Source organism: Coregonus lavaretus (genome assembly GCF_964263955.1).
Source record: "Coregonus lavaretus genome assembly, chromosome: 33".
NCBI lineage: Eukaryota > Metazoa > Chordata > Actinopteri > Salmoniformes > Salmonidae > Coregonus > Coregonus lavaretus.
This window is the reverse complement of record NC_140020.1, coordinates 12,704,745-12,726,194: the sequence shown is the minus strand read 5'-3', so window position 1 is coordinate 12,726,194 and position 21,450 is coordinate 12,704,745. Positions and strand designations below refer to the sequence as shown.

At 42.9% G+C, this 21,450-nt stretch overlaps 2 protein-coding genes across 2 annotated transcripts in view; both read left to right on the top strand.

Annotated features, from left to right (window-relative positions):
* Window positions 1–5,088: 5,088 nt before the first annotated feature.
* LOC311108368 (CCN family member 2-like) lies at window positions 5,089–7,940 on the top strand. The gene is made up of 5 exons (XM_084151003.1): window positions 5,089–5,390; window positions 5,649–5,865; window positions 5,986–6,240; window positions 6,356–6,567; window positions 6,694–7,940. The coding sequence occupies exons 1-5, from the start codon at window positions 5,331–5,333 to the stop codon at window positions 6,988–6,990; spliced, it is 1,041 nt and encodes a 346-aa protein (XP_084007129.1). The 5' UTR covers window positions 5,089–5,330; the 3' UTR covers window positions 6,991–7,940.
* Window positions 7,941–19,847: 11,907 nt separating this feature from the next.
* Window positions 19,848–21,450, top strand: part of LOC311108557 (mitogen-activated protein kinase kinase kinase 5-like) — a 77,679-nt gene continuing 76,076 nt past the window's right edge. Inside the window, exon 1 of the mRNA XM_084151211.1 lies at window positions 19,848–20,770. Coding sequence (XP_084007337.1) covers window positions 20,356–20,770 — 415 coding nt within the window. The 5' untranslated portion in view covers window positions 19,848–20,355. The remainder of the gene's footprint in view (window positions 20,771–21,450) is intronic.

Here is a 21,450-nt window from a genome sequence, read left to right as displayed (position 1 = left end):
CTTCCGTGTTAAGCGAGCGGGTGTTAAGAAGCGCAGTTGGGCGGTTCATGTTTCGGAGGACACACGACTCGACCTTCATCTCTACATAAATAAAACTAATCCAAAGAACATCTGGGTATGGTTACTGTATTGATCAAATTGTTGCTTTTGAGTTTAAACACAGATTCTTAGTCATTTGTGAGTAAGAAATTCAATTTCTGTACCTGTCTCTTCTACTGTATTGGGCCTGTCAATTTTTTGTCCTAATCATCCATTCACTGTGGTATTTAGGCTAATATTTATATTAAAGGCCAAAGGAAATACTTCCAAGATGGTAATAAGCTTTGACTAGTAGGCTGGCTACACGTTAACACATAAGCCAGGTTTTCTCACAAGTTTATGTCTATAATTTATCAAGATCATTTCTGAATACTGTGGAGAACTGGCACGGCTTGTCAAAGACATTCCATTATTAGAAGGAAATAGTCATTTGTTTTCCTCATATCGTTGATAAGACAGTCCAGTCCTGTTTAGTTGACATTCTTCTTTTGAATTTCCTACATAAATTGCCTGGAGGCAATATGAATTGCTTCTATCCAGTCCCATTTCAATCTTACATGTCGTGTCTTTTCTGGAAGGACACAAAAATTGCGATAATAAACCTTGGAAAAATGAAAACAGAGGGGTTTTAGACCACGGAATGTCAAATTCCAGCCTAATCATAGATTAGATCTCTGGTTTGGTTAGAAATACAATCATCATATGATGGAATACCTCAGAGTGAACATTTGCAATTTGAACACAGTCACGTAAACTTCAGACAGAAAAGGTCTGTCTCCCAAATGGCACTCTATTCCCTATATAGTGCACTACTAATGACCAGGACCCACAGAGATCTGGTCAAAAGTAGTGCACTATGTAGAGAATATGGTGCCATTTGGGACGCACTTTGGAAGTGGACATGGAGATAACTGGAATCCCACTGCACAGACAATTACTCCTTGGCAGAACATTTAATACACTGATGTAGCTAGCTTGTATATACACTACCGTTCAAACGTTTGGGGTCACTTAGAAATGTCCTTGTTTTCGAAAGAAAAGCATTTTTTTTGTCCATTAAAACAACATCAAATTGATCAGAAATACAGTGTAGACATTGTTAATGTTGTAAATGGCTATTGTAGCTGGAAACAGCAGATTTTTTATGGAATATCTACATAGGCATACAGAGGCCCATTATCAGCAACCATCAGTCCTGTGTTCCAATGGCACGTTGTGTTTGCTAATCCAAGTTTATCATTTTAAAAGGCTAATTGATCATTAGAAACCCCTTTTGCAATTATGTTAGCACAGCTGAAAACTGTTGTGCTGATTAAAGAAGCAACTGGCCTTCTTGAGACTAGTTGAGTATCTGGAGCATATGCAATTGTGGGTTCGTTTACAGGCTCAAAATGGCCAGAAACAAATAACTTTTTTCTGAAACTCGTCAGTCTATTCTTGTTCTGAGAAATGAAGGCTATTCCATGCGAGAAATTGCCAAGAAACTGAAGATGTCGTACAACGCTGTGTACTACTCCCTTCACAGAACAGCGCAAACTGGATCTAACCAGAATAGAAAGAGGAGTGGGAGGCCCCGGTGCAAAACTGAGCAAGAGGACAAATGCATTAGAGTGTCTAGTTTGAGAAACAGACGCCTCACAGGTCCTCAACTGGCAGCTTCATTAAATAGTACCCGCAAAACACCAGTCTCAACGTCAACAGTGAAGAGGCGACTCCGGGATGCTGACCTTCTAGGCAGAGTTGCAAAGAAAAAGCCATATCTCAGACTGGCCAATAAAAAGAAAATATTAAGATGGGCAAAAGAACACAGACACTGGACAGAAGAAGATTGGAAAAAAAGTGTTATGGACAGACAAATCAAAGTTTGAGGTGTTCGGATCACAAAGAAGAACATTTGTGAGACGCAGACCAAATGAAAAGATGCTGGAGGAGTGCTTGATGCCATCTGTCAAGCATGGTGGAAGCAATGTGATGGTCTGGGGGTGCTTTGGTGGTGGTAAAGTGGGAGATTTGTACAGGGTAAAAGGGATCTTGAAGAAGGAAGGCTATCACTCCATTTTGCAATGCCATGCCATACCGTGTGGACAGCGCTTGATTGGAGCCAATTTCCTCCTACAACAGGACAATGACCCAAAGCACAGCTCCAAACTATGCAATAACTATTTAGAAAGAAGCAGTCAGCTGGTATTCTGTCTATAATGGAGTGGCCAGCACAGTCACTGGAGCTCAACCCTATTGAGCTGTTGTGGGAGCAGCTTGACCGTATGGTACGTAAGAAGTGCCCATCAAGCCAATCCAACTTGTGGGAGGTGCTTCAGGAAGCATGGGGTGAAATCTCTTCAGATTACCTCAACAAATTGACAAGTAGAATGCCAAAGGTCTGCAAGGCTGTAATTGCTGCAAATGGAGGATTCATTGATGAAAGCAAAGTTTGAAGGACACAATTATTATTTATATTAAAAATCATTATTTCTAACATTGTCAATGACTACGTTTCCTATGTGTTTTGCTATATTTCCTATTCAAACTCATTTAATGTATGTTTTCATGGAAAACAAGGAAATGTCTAAGTCACCCCAAGCATTTGAACGGTAGTGTATATATATATATATTTGTTTTTGGAATGGGAACAATAAGGTAGTTTTTTTTACCACAACACCCTCCCCCGTACAGGTCATGGGAAAGTTAGTAACATGGTCAGGTCTGCCACATCCCACAGTGAAGTACATATCTGCCGGGTACTTTATTTACACTGAATGTGGAATCCTTTCCATTACGTCACCAGCTCTTGACCTCTGACCCTAGCTAACTGCTGCCTGTCACTCCAACATAAGCACCCTGTCACTTATTCCAAATTGGACTTGCGGACAGTGGAATCTCTAAGTCATGATCCCATTGGATATACTGTACATACTGTACCTATACCTGTCCTCAAGGGGGTACAGACACTAAAGGGGAAAATTGCTGTGCTATTGTCTGCACCCAATGTGGAATGTTGAATTTGGAATACTTGCCATGCCTAAGCTTGAGTTTCAGACCCCTTTTAGCCACCATGGAAAACCAGAAAGCATGACATTAAAGGTTAACAGACCTGAAAGTATTTACCTATGCGCAATTGAGTGAGGAATGTCTTTGGGGAAAAGGTGTACACCAGCAGGCACTGGCTGAGGAGAGAGAGAGAGAGAGAGAGAGAGAGAGAGAGAGAGAGAGAGAGAGAGAGAGAGAGAGAGAGATCCAGGACAACAGCCTAAGACAGGGAATCTGATGCTAATATACAGCTAAGTTTTACCTCACACAGAGTGGTTTATTAAACACTGCCCTGTGGAGGGGAGTTCAGGTCATCCAGACACCCAACAATTGAAAGCCACACCACACTGTTATTGGTCCAGGAAATCGAGCACACAGTCAAATACGGATTCGCGATAAGCTGCTACTATTTTGACACGACGGGGTTAAGGAACTGGCAACCTCTGCTTGGCCACGAATGAATCTCTGTTGACAGACAGGGTACATTACCATGCCACACACTGTCCAGAGAGAACTTTTTCAGACAGTACAGCCCCTGATGTGCTGCTGCAGTACTGTGTGCTCAGAGCACGTTGGAAAAAATGGGAAAGACAAGCTGCTAGTGAAGATTCCCATATAAGGCCACGCTTCCTCCCAGTCGGTGTGTGCATGCAGTAATAGTATGTCTGGGGCAGCCGCGCATTCCTCCAGCTCTAAGTTCTCTCTGGGAGTTTTTCATTTCCGATTCGGTGGCTGGTGAGGAGCAGGGCTGCCTTTCATAAGATTGAGGTGGAGAGTCTGGTGCTTGTGTGATCCTTTTATCAAAAATATACAAACCCTAGAGTCTAGCCACTTTCCTGCAATCCTCAAGTCTGCTCAGTGTCTAGAGCCTGATGGAGCAAAATACGATCCCACACCTGGAATGTGAAACACCTTTGCTTTAAAGTCCATGGACTAAACTTTATTATTGAGGTGAAAGCACATGGCTATAAAAAGGTATGTGATTGAAACCAACAAATATAACTTATGAGAAAGAGTCTGTAAACTAGACAATTTATACAAACTCCCATTTAAGGACTTGGTTGATTAAATCCCAATACCACTTACTTATTAGACTTATGAAGGATATTGCATAATCTAATATAATATACACTGAGTAAACAAAACAAAACATTAAGGACACCTGCTCTTCCATGACATAGACTGATCAGGTGAATCCAGGTGAAAGCTATGATCCCTTATTGATGTCACTTGTTATATCCACTTCAATCAGTGTAGATGAAGGGGGTGAGTCAGGTTAAAGAAGGACTTTTAAGCCTTGAGACAATTGAGACATGGATTGTGTATGTGTGCCATTCAGAGGGTGAATGGGCAAGACAAAATATTTAAAAACCTTTGAATGGGGTATGGTAGTAGGTGCCAGGCACACCAGTTTCTGTCAAGAAATTCAATATTAGGAAGGTGTTACTAATGTTTGGTATACTCAGTGTATATATAAAGGTTAAATAAAAAATTACAAATAAAAATGTTGTTTTCTTTCAAATAAAAAACACCCCTGAAGGTGTACAGGGGTTTTATAACGGTACCGTTTTGTAACGGTGACTAAATCCAGCCCTGAACTACACTACAGCTCATCCTTTCACAATAAAGTACACTTGTAAGAATAGGTATTGAAAGTATTTGAAGTCACTAGTGAAGAATCCATGTGTGATGAGCTAAGACAACAGTGAGGCAGCTATTCCCAATAACAGGGGAGGTTTACAGTCTCTCTACAGGATAGAACACAACCACCGATTACACATAAAAAGGAAAGTTGAGGGATAGTGCTAAGACTGCACTTTTATTTTGATATGTGACAGCACTTTGGTTTCAGACAGGAGGAATGCTGGATGTCGGGGGGTGGGGGGGAGTCTAGAGAGAGGGGGGCAGGAAACTAGGAAAGAATGCCAAGAATGTCCATGTTTGTCCAGGACTCCATTCAGCCATTTGCACGTCACGGCAGCCCTGGGTGTATAAATGCAGGGAGAGCTCCTAGCTTCAGACACAGAACAACTCCTGCTCCAAGAGAGAGCAACAGCTATACTACTGAAGCTAAACTCTAGCTTTAACCAAGAGAGCTACGAGAACTTAACAGAGAAAAGAACCAGAACGAGAAATTCCTTACAAGATCTACTCAATCCAACGGCAAGCTCCCTGACTACTCGCAAGAGACTAAGGAAGACTTTTGAAGAACCTAAAGACTTATTTTTGTCTAAGATACACAGAGAAAAACGAAGAAAAGCAAAATGTCTGCTGGAATGAACATGAGACTGATTTCTTTCTTCTGCCTCACTCTCTCCTACCTGGTAAGTCAAATACCATTTTACTGAGACTGTCAAGTAATATGGGAACTGTATTGCTGTGTCTATGCACCATTTCCAGAAAGACCGCAATAAGGTGTCAGCATGTCTAGTCCATTACTCCAGCAGTTGAAATGTAAATAGATATATTGTTAACACAGTTATATAAGGCTGTATATGCTCTAGCTCTTGGTGTACTGTAACATTAGTAGTTCTGACCATGTGCTCAGGGTCTAACAGAGCTCCTATCTCTTTGCCCCTCAGGCTGTGGCTCAGGAGTGCAGTGGGCAGTGTAGTTGTCCCGATGTGGCCCCCCAGTGCCCTCCTGGTGTGAGCCTGGTGCCCGACGCCTGCGCCTGCTGCAGGGTGTGTGCCAAACAGATGGGCGAGTTCTGCACAGAGAGGGACGTGTGCGACCCCCACAAAGGACTCTTCTGTGACTTTGGCTCCCCCATCAACCGCCGCATAGGAATCTGTACAGGTGAGTCCCTCTAAACAGGCTCCTTTGTAGTTCTAGTACAATGACTCTGATATTTTTCCTCTGCTGATGTTTGTGTGACTGGAGATGTGACGTTCTCTTCTTATCCTCCGCCTCCCACAGCTAAGGGTGGCGCCACCTGTGTGATCGGAGGGATGGTGTACAGGAGTGGAGAGTCCTTCCAAAGCAGCTGTAAATACCAGTGCACGTGCCTGGACGGTGCCGTGGGCTGTGTGCCCCTGTGCAGCATGGACATCCGCCTGCCCAGCCCTGACTGCCCCATGCCCCGCCGCGTCAAAGTGTCCGGGAAGTGCTGCGAGGAGTGGGTGTGCGATGCCCCCCAACACACAAACAGCTTTGTGGGCTCTGTTCTCGCTGGTGAGTCTCAGTCTTAGACACTTGGACATAAAGCTACATTGTAGTGATATAATCTGGTCAGCTTTTGAATGTGGGGATAAAGAGTCTAACGCCACCTCTCCTTCTCTGCCTGCAGCTTACAGAGAGGAGGAGACCTACGGGCCTGACCCCTCCATGATGAGGGAGAATTGCCTGGTCCAGACCACTGAGTGGAGTGCCTGCTCTAAGACCTGCGGCCTGGGCATCTCTACCAGAGTCACCAATGACAACCGCGAGTGCCGCCTGGAGAAACAGTCCCGCCTGTGCATGGTCAGGCCCTGCGAGTCCCACATGGAGCAAAGCATTAGGGTAAACACATCCTTGAACCACTACCCAAATTAGCCTACCCATTCACTAGAATAGAAACACTTCCTCAAATCAAGAAGGAAGGAATGGTCACTAATGTTTGTCTTTCGATTTGCTTTGCTCTTACAGAAAGGAAAGAAATGCATCCGCACTCCAAGAGTGTCCAAGCCCATGAAGTTTGAGATCTCTGGCTGCACCACCACCAAGTCCTACCGCCCCAAGTTCTGCGGAGTGTGCACCGATGGTCGCTGCTGCACCCCCCACAGAACCACCACCCTGCCCATGGAGTTCAAATGCCCCGACGGTCAGGTCATGAAGAAGCAGATGATGTTCATCAAGACCTGTGCATGCCACTACAACTGCCCCAGCGAGAACGACATCTTTGAGTCCATGTACTACAAGAAGATGCTTGGAGACATGGCATAAACCATTACATCACCAAAGAGCAAAAAACAACCAATGAGTCTTAACTTGAATCCAACAGATATCCATCTCATCTCGCAGCACAAAATGTGTTTTTCTTTTGATTTGTTATTTTCTTATTTGACTATTTTGTATTTTGTACAAGGACAGAAATCTATATGCATATATTCAATGTATATATGTATGAGTGTATTGATGGATGTTTAGGGCCACTTGCCCTAAAGAGGGGGGAAAGACAGGGGGCTGCTCTGCGGCCCCAAGAAAAATACTGCACTATAGTTCTACTATGTGACAACCTATGTTGTTGTCACAAATTGGCTGATGCCATGTTCCCCTCCCCCTAAACTGAGGTGGGGATCCAACTAACTGGGCCGTTTCCAACCTCGGAGCACTTGCAGTAACGAAGAGTGAAGACTTTTAACCCCAGTAGGGAAACTGAAATCCTTTACCCACCAGAGTGCTAGTTGAATGTGGCCTTGTGTATAGTTCACTGTTTGCAGAGCCTAACTGATGCAGTGTTAATGACAGGTCATGGTTTATCCCATGCTGAAAAACAGCCGTCCTCCCAGACAAGGAGCGTAGTGTGCATGCTTTGAGGGTTTGCCACAGCACTGAGAAAAGAGGTGTTTGACTTTGACTGACTGATTCAGGTTGCAAGGAAGGAATCTGTATTTTGTCAAAAAAAAGACTGGATGCTTTGTAGCTTCATTCCTTTTTGAGATATTATTGATGCTGTAAATATTGTACATATTGTTGTACAGTTGTTAATTTAAAGTTGAAAAAAAACGTTTGTCTTTTGTTTTTCTCTTGCTTCAATATGTTTATTGATAGCTTATTTGCTGGGTTTGACTGTTCCTGTGACAGTTTTGTGTACTATTTTATTGAGAAGTGTGACAAAAAAGTTACATGTTTTTACTTTTGTAGTTTGGAATAAAATATTATATTTTTTATATAAAACATAATGCCTTCCTCCCTTCTTTTGCTCCACTCTTTCAGTGTGTTATTCCAGCTGAGATTTAAAAGGTAGCCTACCCTACAGAACTTTTCCCCTCATCATACCCAAATGATGTCCCAAACTTTGACATATGACTTCAACCACTAATAAGTTATAGCATTTTTACACAGCAGTTACGTGTTCACACATTCTGTTCAACAACAGCAGTCAGACCACTGAAATTCCACTCATTGGATTGTGTGTGGTCCAGGTCCATGCTTTGTCAGACCACCCAGTCTCTAAGCCTAAGGTGTAGTCTATGTTTCACTTTTTAGCCACAACACCAGCAGCAGACTGCCGGCTCATCCGACATGTTTTTCTAAAGTTCTCTATTCTCTGCCCTGTGATGCATGGAGGGAGCAGCAGGCTGCCTGTTCTGTTACACACTAACCAGACAGCAGACTGAGGAAACTGACTCTGGCAGTGTCTGAGGAAAGGAGCAGTCTCAGGCTGTGTCTACATAGGCAGACCAATTCTGATCTTTTGCCCAATTATTGGAAAAAGAGCTGATTTTCGTAACATTGCAAAAATCTGAAACCTTTTGTCCAAGGATTATGCAGAAAAGCTAATCCATGCTTTTAACACTTCTAGAATAGACTACTGCAATGCTCTACTCGATTAGACTACTGCAACGCTCTACTCGAATTAGACTACTGCAATGCTCTACTCGATTAGACTACTGCAATGCTCTACTCGAATTAGACTACTGCAATGCTCTACTCGATTAGACTACTGCAATGCTCTACTCGATTAGACTACTGCAATGCTCTACTCGAATTAGACTACTGCAATGCTCTACTCGATTAGACTACTGCAATGCTCTACTCGATTAGACTACTGCAATGCTCTACTCGAATTAGACTACTGCAATGCTCTACTCTCCTGCTACCCGGATGAAGTACTAAATAAACTTTAGTTAGGTGACAAGACGCAGGCCTCCTTATTGTCCCTAGAATTTCTAAGCAAACAGCTGGAGGCAGGGCTTTCTCCTATAGAGCTCAATATTTATGGAATGGTCTTTTTTATTTCACCTTTATTTAACCAGGTAAGCCAGTTGAGAACAAGTTCTCATTTACAACTGCGACATGGCCAAGATAAAGCAAAGCAGTGCGATAAAAACAACAACACAGAGTTACATATGGGGTAAAACAAAACATAAAGTCAAAAATACAACAGAAAATAGAAAATATATAAACAGTGTGTGCAAATGTAGCAAGTTATGGAGGTAAGGCAATAAATAGGCCTTAGTGCAAAATAATTACAATTAGTATTAACACTGGAATGATAGATGTGCAAGAGATGATGTTTAAATAGAGATACTGGGGTGCAAATGAGCAAAATAAATAACAATATGGGGATGAGGTAGTTGGGTGGGATAATTTCAGATGGGCTGTGTACAGGTGCAGTGATCGGTAAGGTGCTCTGACAACTGATGCTTAAAGTTAGTGAGGGAGATAAGAGTCTCCAGCTTCAGAGATTTTTGCCAGTCATTGGCAGCAGAGAACTGGAAGGAATGGCGGCAAAAGGAGGTGTTGGCTTTGGGGATGACCAGTGAGATATACCTGCTGGAGCGCATACTACGGGTGGGTGTTGCTATGGTGACCAATGAGCTAAGATAAGACAGGGATTTGCCTAGCAGTGATTTATAGATGGCCTGGAGCCAGTGGGTTTGGTGACGAATATGTAGTGAGGGCCAGTCAACAAGAGCGTACAGGTCACAGTGGTGGGTAGTGTATGGGGCTTTGGAGACAAAACGGATGGCACTGTGATAGACCATCCAATTTGCTGAGTAGAGTGTTGGAGGCTATTTTGTAAATGACATCGCCGAAGTCAAGGATCGGTAGGATAGTCAGTTTTACGAGGGCATGTTTGGCAGCATGAGTGAAGGAGGCTTTGTTGCGAAATAGGAAGCCGATTCTGAATTTAACTTTGGATTGGAGATGCTTAATGTGAGTCTGGAAGGAGAGTTTACGGTCTAACCAGACACCTAGGTATTTGTAGTTGTCCACATACTCTAGGTCAGACCCGTCGAGCGTAGTGATTCTAGTCGGGTGGGCGGGTGCCAGCAGCGTTCGATTGAAGAGAATGCATTTAGTTTTACTTGTGTTTAAGAGCAGTTGGAGGCTACGGAAGGAGTGTTGTATGGCATTGAAGCTCGTTTGGAGGTTTGTTAACACAGTGTCCAATGAAGGGCCAGATGTATACAAAATGGTGTCGTCTGCGTAGAGGTGGATCTGAGAATCACCAGCAACAAGAGAGACATCATTGATGTACACAGAGAAAAGAGACAGCCCGAGAATTGAACCCTGTGGCACCCCCATTGAGACTGCCATAGGTCCAGACAACAGGCCCTCCGATTTGACACATTGAACTCTATCTGAGAAGTAGTTGGTGAACCAGGCGAGGCAGTCATTTGAGAAACCAAGGCTATTTAGTCTGCCAATAAGAATGCGGTGGTTGACAGAGTCGAAAGCCTTGGCCAGGTCGATGAAGACGGCTGCACAGTACTGTCTATTATCGATCGTGGTTATAATATCGTTTAGGACCTTGAGCGTGGCTGAGGTGCACCCATGACCAGCTCGGAAACCGGATTGCATAGCGGAGAAGGTACGGTGTGATTCGAAATGGTTGGTGATCTGTTTGTTAACTTGGCTTTCAAAAACTTTCGAAAGGCAGGGCAGGATGGATATAGGTCTGTAACAGTTTGGATCTAGAATGTCACTTCCTTTGAAGAGGGGGATGACCGCGGCAGCTTTCCAATCTCTGGGGATCTCAGACGTTACGAAAGAGAGTTTGAACAGGCTAGTAATAGGGGTTGCAACAATTTCGGCGGCTAATTTTAGAAAGAAAGGGTCCAGATTGTCTAGCCCAGATGATTTGTAGGGGTACAGATTTTGCAGCACTTTCAGAACATCAGCTGTCTGAATTTGTGTGAAGGAGAAGCGGGAGGGGCATGGGCAAGTTGCAGCTGAGGGTGCAGAGCTGGTGACCGGGGTAGTGGTAGCCAGGTGGAAAGCATGGCCAGCCGTAGCAAAATGCTTGTTGAAATTCTCGATTATTGTAGATTTATCGGTGGTGATAGTGTTTCCTAGCCTCAGTGCAGTGGGCAGCTGGGAGGAGGTGCTCTTATTCTCCATGGACTTTACAGTGTCCCAAAACTTTTTGGAGTTAGTGCTACAGGATGCAAATTTCTGTTTGAAAAAGCTAGCCTTTGCTTTCCTAACTGCTTGTGTATATTGGTTCCTAACTTCCCTGAAAAGTTGCATATCGCGGGGGCTATTCGATGCTAATGCAGTACGCCACATGATGTTTTTGTGCTGGTCAAGGGCAGTCAAGTCTGAGGAGAACCAGGGGCTATATCTGTTCTTAGTTCTGCATTTTTTGAATGGGGCATGCTTATTTAAGATTGAGAGGAAAGCACTATCCATGTGAGAGATGCAGACTCAGTCTCGACCTTTAAGTCTTTACTGAAGACTCATCTCTTCAGTAGGTCCTATGATTGAGTGTAGTCTGGCCCAGGGGTGCGAAGGTGAACGGCAAGACACTGGAGTGATGAACCGCCCTTGCTGTCTTTGCCTGGCCAGCTCCCCTCTCTCCACTGGGATTCTCTGCCTCTGACCCTATTGCAGGGGCTGAGTCACTGGCTTACTAGTGCTTTTCCATGCCTTCCCTAGGAGTGGTGCGTCACGTCGTGCCAGGCTTTTTGCGCTGTACTCGACTTGAGTGGGTTGAGTCACTGACATGATCTTACTGTCCGGTTTTGCGCCCCCTCGGGCTCGTGCGGTGGAGGAGATCTTTGTGGGCTACACTCAGCTTTGTCTCAGGGTAGTAAGTTGGTGGTCTGTTGATATCCCTCTAGTGGTGTGGGGGCTGTGCTTTGGCAAAGTAGGTGGGGTTATATCCTGCCTGGTTGGCCCTGTCCGGGGGTATTGTCAGACAGGGCCACAGTGTCTCCCGACCCCCCCTGTCTACGGCCTCCAGTATCTATGCTGCAATAGTCTATGTGCCGGGGGGCTAGGGTCAGTCTGTCCTATCTGGTGAAATTCTCCTGTCTTATCTGGTTTTCTGTGTGAACTTAAGTATGCTCCCTCTAATTCTCCCATCTGTGTGAACTTAAGTATGCTCCCTCTAATTCTCCCATTCTCTCTCGCTCTCTCTCTCTCTCTCTCTCTCTCTCTCTCTCTCTCTCTCTCTCTCTCTCTCTCTCTCACTCTCTCGGAGGACCTGAACCCTAGGACCATGCCTCAGGACTACCTGGCCTGATGACTCCTGGCTGTCCCCAGTACACCTGGTTGTGCTGCTGATACAGTTTCTGCTGTTTTACCTGTGGCTATGGAACCCTGACCTGTTCACCGGACGTGCTACCTTGTCCCAGACCTGCTGTTTTCGACCCTCTCTCTCTCTTTCTCTCTCTCTCTCTCCCTCCCTCTCTCTCTCTCTCTCTCTCTCTCTCTCTCTCTCTCTCTCTCTCTCTACTGCACCTGCTGTCTCAACCTATGAAAGCCAACTGACATTTACTCCTGAGGTGCTGACCTTTTGCACCCTCTATTTGACACTGCTGGTCATCTATGAACGTTTGATCATCTTGAAGAACGATCTGGCCATGTACTCTTATAATCTCCATCCAGCACAGCCAGAAGAGGACTGGCCAGCCTGGTTCCTCTCTAGGTTTCTTCCTAGGTTCCTGCCTTTCTAGGGAGTTTTTCCTAGCCACCGTGCTTCTACTTCTGCATTGCTTGCTGTTTGGGGTTTTAGGCTGGGTTTCTGTATAAGCACTTTGTGACATCTACTGATGTAAAAAGGGCTTTATAAATCAATTTGATTTGATTTGATTAATTAGTGGAAAAATATCAGAATTGGTCTGCCTGTGTAAAAGCAGCCTTACTGGCAGCCTTCCCACTGGGCACAAACTGGTTAAATCAGCGTTGTTTCAACATAATTTATCTACGTATTGTGATGTGGAATCTATGTGGAAAATTCATTGGATTTGCAAAAAGTTGTTTTGTGGGTGAAAATTCAACCACAGAATTATTATTATTTTTTAAAGTCATTTAGCAGACGCTCTTATCCAGAGCGACTTACAGTTAGTGAGTGCATACATTATTACATTTTTCATACTGGCCCCCCGTGGGAATCGAACCCACAACCCTGGCGTTGCAAACGCCATGCTCTACCAACTGAGCTACATCCCTGCCGGCCATTCCCTCCCCTACCCTGGACGACGCTGGGCCAATTGTGCGCCGCCCCATGGGTCTCCCGGTTGCAGCCGGCTACGACAGAGCCTGTATTCGAACCAGGATCTCTAGTGGCACAGCTAGCACTGCGATGCAGTGCCTTAGACCACTGTGTCACTCGGAAGGCTATGTCGTCATGGTAACCAATTTTCAACACAGACAACCCTTGTATAAAATATGTTACATTTGTACCTTTGAAACAATGTCAGATCTTCAACATTATATCCACTATCAGAAAGGGAAAAAAACAATAGGCTAGGCAGCACCTCCTACTGGAGCCATGGTCTATCCATTTGGTCTCCCATCTTGGGTTTTAACCAAGCTCTGCTTAGCTTTGAAATGTGTCACTGGCTCCTACAAATGTGCTATCATGAGAATTCATTCCAAAGGGTAGGTTTAACAGAGCAGATGAAATGTTACCATACTCTATGTCATTTATCATCAATGATGCTATTTAGGCCTATATAGCATTTGCGAAGTCATCAACAGCTTTTTTTCAATTCAACCCAGGATTCAACTAAAAATAGACAATACATATAAGCCTAGCTGTTTCAAGCTTTGATTGATGTCAAATTTAATCTTCATGTTTATAATGAATATGTTGGATTCACGTCTCCATTTCAACCAACAATATAAATTAAAGAATTGGGCTAAATCAAATCAAACTTTATTTAAAGTGCATTTAAAGTTTGCTTTGATTTGATTTAGCACAGTGATAACATATTAAATTGTTGTATAAATACAAAATATCTCACATTGTATTCCCATTTGAACTTTGTTGTGCTTTTAAATGGTTGAAAGTGCGTTGAGATGACATCTAAAACCAAACTCTGACATTGTTTTTCAATTTGAATTTGGTTGTGCTTTTAGATGGTTGAAAGCATAGGGATAACACATTGGGAATTCAACAAACTTCTGGCTGTCTTTTTGAGTGGGTGAATAAAGGTTGAAACCTCATTGATCAACCTCTCAAACAAAAATTACCCACATTTCCACGTTGAAGTGACGTGGTGTGCCCAGTAGGTTGTGCTTTAACACTCACTATCAGTGTCCCGCCACTGGGAAAACTCACATCACACTGAACTGGGCCTGGGTAAACATCAAAGACAACACAGACACCTATGATGGTGATCGGCAAACGGGACTTACCTCATACCAAAGGATAAGCCACAAAAATATTTACAGTAATTGGCTGATTAACACAGTGGAAATACTTTTCCTGTCACTGATTAGCAGGGTCTTTGGTTGTTTTCCAGAAGAAATGAAAGAGCCATTGGGTCTAAAACCTGTAAATCCCCCTCAGACTTTCCACAAAGGGCTCTTTTCATCTACCTATTGGCTTTTTTCAACAACAAAAGAATCTTGACTGAATTTAGCCTTAGTCTGGCTCGTGTTGTTGTTGGGGGGTGACTAGAGTGTTAGACAATCATATCAACAATATAGTGTGATTTGTTTTATCAATGGTATTGAGAAGGCTTTAACTTTGAGAACATAGGCCGTAGGCTAGTTAGATTATCAGATATCACATGTGGAAGACAAAAAAAAATTATCAGGCCAGATGTAAACTCAAAAGTAAGCAAAAGTACCCAAATCCCTTTAACAGTACCTCATGATTTGAACAAAGTGCTTCACCTGTAGTAAATGTTTTCCCTCCAGAATGCTCTCCCTTGTAGCTCTCTAAACTCTCATGCATTTTAGACTTCCTACATTATCCCTCAATGCTGGGTTTAGAATGAACCTGTACTGCCCCCCAGTGTATATTCAATGACCTGGGGTATTCACTAAGACATGCAACGTTTTTTAGTCCCAAATGAACCACTACATGGCTGCAGCATTAAGGAACAAAAACATTGGATGGCCTTATTGAACAATTAAATTAAATTAGGTTACCCACAGAAGCAGGCCAACCTATGCTAAATGCACAAATACAGAAGGGTCATACGCTTTAAATGGTTATCACTGTATAATTGAGATTATTGAATAGGTTATCTTCTATACAATCTATAAATTATCTATACCATGTCATGAGTCCTTGGGAGCCCAGTGGCTGCTCTTACTGATATACATATCTTATTTTGTCCATTGAAAGTGGTCTAAAGCCTCTTAGTTTACAATTCAGTGACGGGTCCGTTTTGTAGGTCTGAGTTAGAATAGTAGCAGTGGGGAACCGTAACAGCCTTCTACACCTTCAGATCAGGCCTAAGGATTTATACAATTATGTATTATTTTTTCTTTAAATTCCGTTTTAATTTCTATTTAATATTTTCTATAATTTAAATTATATTCTGATTTCATCTCTTCAGCTTGTGTTGGAAAGGTAAGGGTTAACACTGAAGTGAAAAAAAGATCCAATCAGTATTTTTTCTTTGGTGGCCTCTGGGGAGAAAAATCTAGCTAGCTGTACTCCTGAGTGGCGCAGTGGTCTAAGGCACTGCATCGCAGTGCTAACTGTGCCACTAGAGATCCTGGTTCGAATCCAGGCTCTGTCGCAGCCGGCCGCGACCGGGAGACTCATGGGCGGTGCACAATTGGTCCAGGGTAGGGGAGGGAATGGCCGGCAGGGATGTAGCTCAGTTGATAGAGCATAGTGTTTGCAATGCCAGGGTTGTGGGTTCGATTCCCACGGGGGGCCAGTATAAAAATAAAAAAAAGATGTATTCACTAACTGTAAGTCGCTCTGGATAAGAGCGTCTGCTAAATAATGTAAATGTAGCTAAGTGAGCCATTGGCCAGGCCCTCAGAAGCTAGACAGAAGGCATCTGTCATTCAACTGCATTAGGGCAGAATTTTGGAGTGACTGGGAAATCAACCAACCACATTTCTAACTTGCAATGGGTGGGACCGTGTTTAAAATAATGTTTTTTTTAAACTTCCTCACTTCTGCCTTTTCTAATGCCTACATGCAAAACACATGTCACTCCTGAGAGCACAATTAGTAGTTTAGTTTTCCCACCTATTGTTGTAGTGTGTGGTGGCTGCAGCCACAGCAAGACAGTGTTATCAAGGAGGATGTTTTTGCTAATTTGTTAACATTGCCCTTCAATATAACTTTCGACAATAAGTTAAGTTCCAAATGATCATCTTTTTTTTTTTTTTGCAGTTCGTTTGATGTTAGCCAGCTGATTAGCCTCATTACTTTTTAAATTATTTATTTTTTTACATAGCCTAGGCCTACTGGTTGTATGAATTTGGGATCTGTCCCAGAGTCTGTTTGCAAGGCTATTTATTTATCGCGCAGAATGACAAGCTGACCAATAGAATAGGTAAACTTCTCTACTATGGGGAATATTAGATTGACATAGGCTAGTGATTTTGCTGTTCGTTACTCTTCTTGTTGGCTGAGGAAAAGTAAATGTGGCAGTTATTCTAACATCTTCAAAGTGCGCAGTGGAATGTTCTGTTAAATGAATAACCATAATCTAAATGTGATTTATGTAATTCTGAGCACCATGGCTGGATGCCCTACTCAGGTTACATACCAATGCATATGGGTCCGGTAAATTTCTCAAATGTCCATTAAATTAAAATGCTGCTGGTCAAATGTCTAGCGCCACATTTTCCTAACGGAACCCTGGTTCAGAGATAACACCTAAGTTCTTCCGACTGGCATGGAAGTGGCTCGTTTCTAGAAGTGTAAGGATAATTAGAGTCTGAAACTAGGGTATTTGGTGCAGTGTCTCTTGTTATGTCAGTCACGGACAGTCACTCAATTAGCCATGTCAGCTAACAATTTTTTGATTAGTAAATTAGTCTAGCCAGCTATCTAAACTTGTAGTTATCATGGCTGAATACCGACTAGGCACGTGCCCAGGGGCCCTGACCTCCAGGGGGCCCACATTGATTTTGTTAGTCACTCTCACTCAGATATCATATTAACATGGCATAAGTAATGGAAAAATGTGTATAATTGCAGGAAATTAGCTTTGAAACTGCTACAATTTCTCACCACACCATGACAAAATGGAAATGGACTTTAACTGCAAAAATTGTATCTCTGCCCTATGGCAAAGTGAGTAGAATCGCATTACATTTAGTATACAATTGCAGCATTTTCTCTCCGCCCATGGGAAAATGTGTAGAATTCCAGAAAACTTGCTTTAAAACTGCAACATTTTCTCTAAGCAAACATGGCAAAATGTGTAGAATTGCAGGAAAAACTTACATTTTTCTCTCCACCCTCAAGACAGGGGCCAGTAAAATGTTTTGCCCACAAGTTGGGTGGGGCCCCCCAACAAAATCTCGCTTAGGGCCTCCAAAAGGGTAGGGCCGGCCCTGGCTACTGGTATAATGCATTTAGTTAAGAGCATTAAGCAGTTTAACTGCACAAATAGATTGATTGCACAAATCAATTGACTGCATGTGTGGGTACTATGATTGTGGGTAGGCAAGCCACTGCGGCCCCTTGTGATGAGTTCAGATTTTTTGTGGCCCCTACCCCCATCAACGTTGCCCATACTACATGGTAGTTACATAGGCATGTACAGTATAATTACAGTGTAGGGAGATATTGTTAAATAGTAACCTTATACCTAAAACTGTGACCTGTTTGTGCATTAGTATACACATCAAAAACGTCAATCTGAGTTATAGGACTATCTCCATTTTGAGATTAGTTGCAAATCATTGAAACAGCATGCTGTAATGTAACAAATAATGTAACATAGGTTTCAGGCAACTTGATGTAAAGTGGGAATTTCCATAAAGGCCAAGTCAGAAGTGTCATGGACAAAATGTTTGTGGAATGAGCCTATGACCATGTTGTTGTCTCTTTAAAGCCACACTGTAAAATGTTCATACCATCAAAGAGTGGGCCACCAACAAAACACAAACAGTGGAGCAAGTAGTATTGCACGGTATACCGAAACTTCAATGATAGAATGATAGAGGCCTCTAGCGCCAAAAGGCCATTTTAGCATGGTCAGTGCCATTGAGGGTTTTCGCCATTTTAAAGTAGTCAATGTAGCACAGACAGAAGGGGAAACCAAGACACGTCACCGGGCTATAAAGCTGAAGCATCCATTTAGAAAGTTTTCTCACCACCAAATATGGTAGTGAGAGGAAGTCCAGTCACGGGTAGTGGGAGGGGATGGAACTAGGTGAAACTGGGCCTAGGTTCTGCACATTTTCTAATCGATGAATCATCTGATCTTAATAAATTTTTTCTGTTCCCAAAACTACAATCTATTACAACCACAGTACACTAAGTTTTATAGACTTGAAGCTTTGCCAAAGTATTAAAAACATTTGTTGTTTAGGAGTTCAAGGTCGAATTTAGTTTGTGCACACACGCACTTCACAGAGGAGGCGTTCCCTAACGGTAATATGCAAATACTGCTACAACTCGCCAATAGGATCTCGCTAGCTCATGCTTAGCTTTGCCCACCTTGCTTGTTTTGCCCACTATGCTTAATTGGCTCCCACTGTAAACGACACATATGAACTATCTTGGGTTAGTTATAAATATATTTGAAAGTAGTCAACTGTGTGGGGATTCCTATGGTTGTAGCCTCAATGGCGCTGCCGATGCTGTCACAGACACTATAATGGCACAAATATAAAGATGAGTCCTCTATCTATCTCTATGGATCATCTATGCTCGAGCCTCGCACTGAGTGTGCGTGAATGATGTCATGTGTCTTAAAGACACAGTGCACACTTTTATAAAAGAAGAGAATGCTTCTTCTATGCAAATGTTGTTGATCAGTACAATAAAGTAAGTCCCAAATGTAAGGGAAACAGATTGTTTTTCATTTGTAGCCCCATGAAAACAGCCAAAACAAGCTCAATAACAAGCTCAATAACTATTGAATATGCATTCACCTGTATCGTAAATAGGCCTAGGCTAAATCTTGATTTACCCAGTTTATCAATAGACTAGAGATTTCCATTCAAATAAATGATTACCATTATGTTATATAGTTATATTGGTTAAAAAAAACAGTCAAATTGATTGTATGATTGTATAATTGATTCATTTAATGCATATATTCAAACATTTCAAATGTAATGATATTGAACTCAAAAGATATGTCTGGATCAAGTACCATTCTGTGACTTTGGCTAATAAGCCTTCTTTTTTTTATCTTGGTATTGTTTTGGTATCGTTTTGGTATCATTTTGGTGTTGAGTATTGTGATGGTACTGAGTATCGTGATGCTAAACCTGGTATCGAAGTCAAAATTCGGGTATCGTGACAACACTAGGAGCAAGTGTAATGTTCACATGCAATGCAAATACTGTAGCACTTGATTACTGTGATGTATAGGAATGACATTCCATGAGAGCAGCATTATTATATTTTTATGATTTGAAGTTACTATGTGTTTACAGTATATGACAACAAGAACATGAACGATTGATGGATGATAAGGTAATATACTTGTATTATTCTAATCAGGGTAGGCCTATTTTTAAGTAATGTACCTCAAAATCAAGGAGAGTTCTTCATTAGTTAAAATTACTGGAAATCTTATTCTAACTGGAAAAATTGCAGACTGTGGCTTTAAGGGGGAATACGCGCCAACTGTTCCAAATATGGTCATGTCACCGTCCGTAAACAAGGTTCAACCTCCACCCAGTGTGCGTGAGCCTTTGCAGGAAAGATAATAGTGGAAATAGGGCAGGTTCAGGGACTGGATATAATAGTCGCGTTGGCATGATTTCTAAATGACAGGATATTCATTGCGCCGCTGCACACATTTTTCAACAACAACCCTGATCTGCTTTCTAGGACGGTGGATCTACCTACAACAAGCTCACCATGGGTTTGTAACCATTGCAACCTGCGCTCGTGCTCAACTTCGGAAACTATGAGGAGTAGATTTGGAGACGCGCAAGAATGTTGCAATTCAGCGGTAACTGTTTCTTACCATAGGGTCGTTAGCTGTATATGAGTAGCCTATGTGTCGTGACTTAACAGTAGCAGTGACTGTCAATGGTGGTAGTGCCCACTATCTTGGTTTATTATCATTGCAGATTGCACAATTTCATGCGAAATCAGACATGAATATACAGGAGGTGGACCTGGTGTCTGTGAGGAAACGTGCGTAATGTTGACTTTGGATGTATGGAGATGTCGAGCAACTGAGTATCCATAAGAACACATAACAGTGATTGTCAACCAAAACAGACATTGAAAAAATGAGTCAAGTTGAAGGGATATCATTGACGGTCCCCTCCTTTGGTCCTGGCTCGGACCCTGAGGGTGCCCACGGGGACTCTGCTGGCTCCCGGAAAGAGAGTGTCAGCGGTGCCCCCATTCCGGCCGCCGGGACACTCTGGCACGACTCTGTGGTCAGCGGAAGCATCAGTCCTAATATCCTGAGCTGCCGGAAGGACAGTGGCGGCTTGTTGTCTACGGGGAAATGTAAAAGCAGGGCTGTCACGGTGGCATATGTCGTCAACAGCGAGCTCACTCAGCCACACACCTCAGAGAACATGGCCCTGCATTGCCTGAAAGACGCGTGCGACTCCGTCGGAAGTAAACTGGAAATCATACACTTTGGGAAGATCGACTTTGGAGATACGTGTGTGCTTGACCAGTTCTATAATGCAGGTACGAGGTGGTGGTGACATGCAGCATGCATCTGATGGGCTATTGAATGTGTTGCCCTCAAACTATCAGAACCAAACCATATCAACTTTTGTCATTGTCTATTCTTCTGAATCAAACTCCAGCCATCAAACCTCAACCTACACATACCATATATCACCAAAGTAGAACAGGTTCACTACTGTTCTATAACCATTGCAGTGGGTGGGAATGGGGCCATACACATGCCACACCAGTTGTCTCTCTCTAAGGTTGCTTCCATTGTGGTTGCCATGAGCACACAGGAAACTGCACATAACATTGTGTGACCATGTCTTAGAAGCATTAAATGAACTAACCTCCCCAGCCTACTTCTTTCCACATTGCCTATCGCCTAGCCATTTGTCTTAACCTGGAATCCATTGGGCACTGGAGAGTCTCAACAAGGGAATGTCTCATTTGCTCCACAAATTGGGGAATGGGGATAATTTTCCCACACACATTTTCCTTTACCATTATGTGCCCCTAGAAGTGAGGCTCCCTAGCATCATGGATCATTTTGCTTAGTTTGGGTGGAGGTTCGAGTTTCCATTACACTCCAGAAGTGAACTGAACCTTTTAACTCAAACTAAAGTACTTTTCATTCCTTGCCCATTAGTGATGACGGAAAACAAATCGATTGTTACATATTGCAATATTATTTT

What these genes read in the sequence shown, in the direction of transcription:
- LOC311108368 (XM_084151003.1), top strand. Translation starts at nt 5,331, where the DNA reads ATGTCTGCTGGAATGAACATGAGACTGATTTCTTTCTTCTGCCTCACT. An exon ending in GCCTCACTCTCTCCTACCTG is followed by an intron (nt 5,391 to 5,648) that starts GTAAGTCAAATA and finishes TTTGCCCCTCAG; the next exon opens with GCTGTGGCTCAGGAGTGCAG. An exon ending in ACATGGAGCAAAGCATTAGG is followed by an intron (nt 6,568 to 6,693) that starts GTAAACACATCC and finishes TTGCTCTTACAG; the next exon opens with AAAGGAAAGAAATGCATCCG.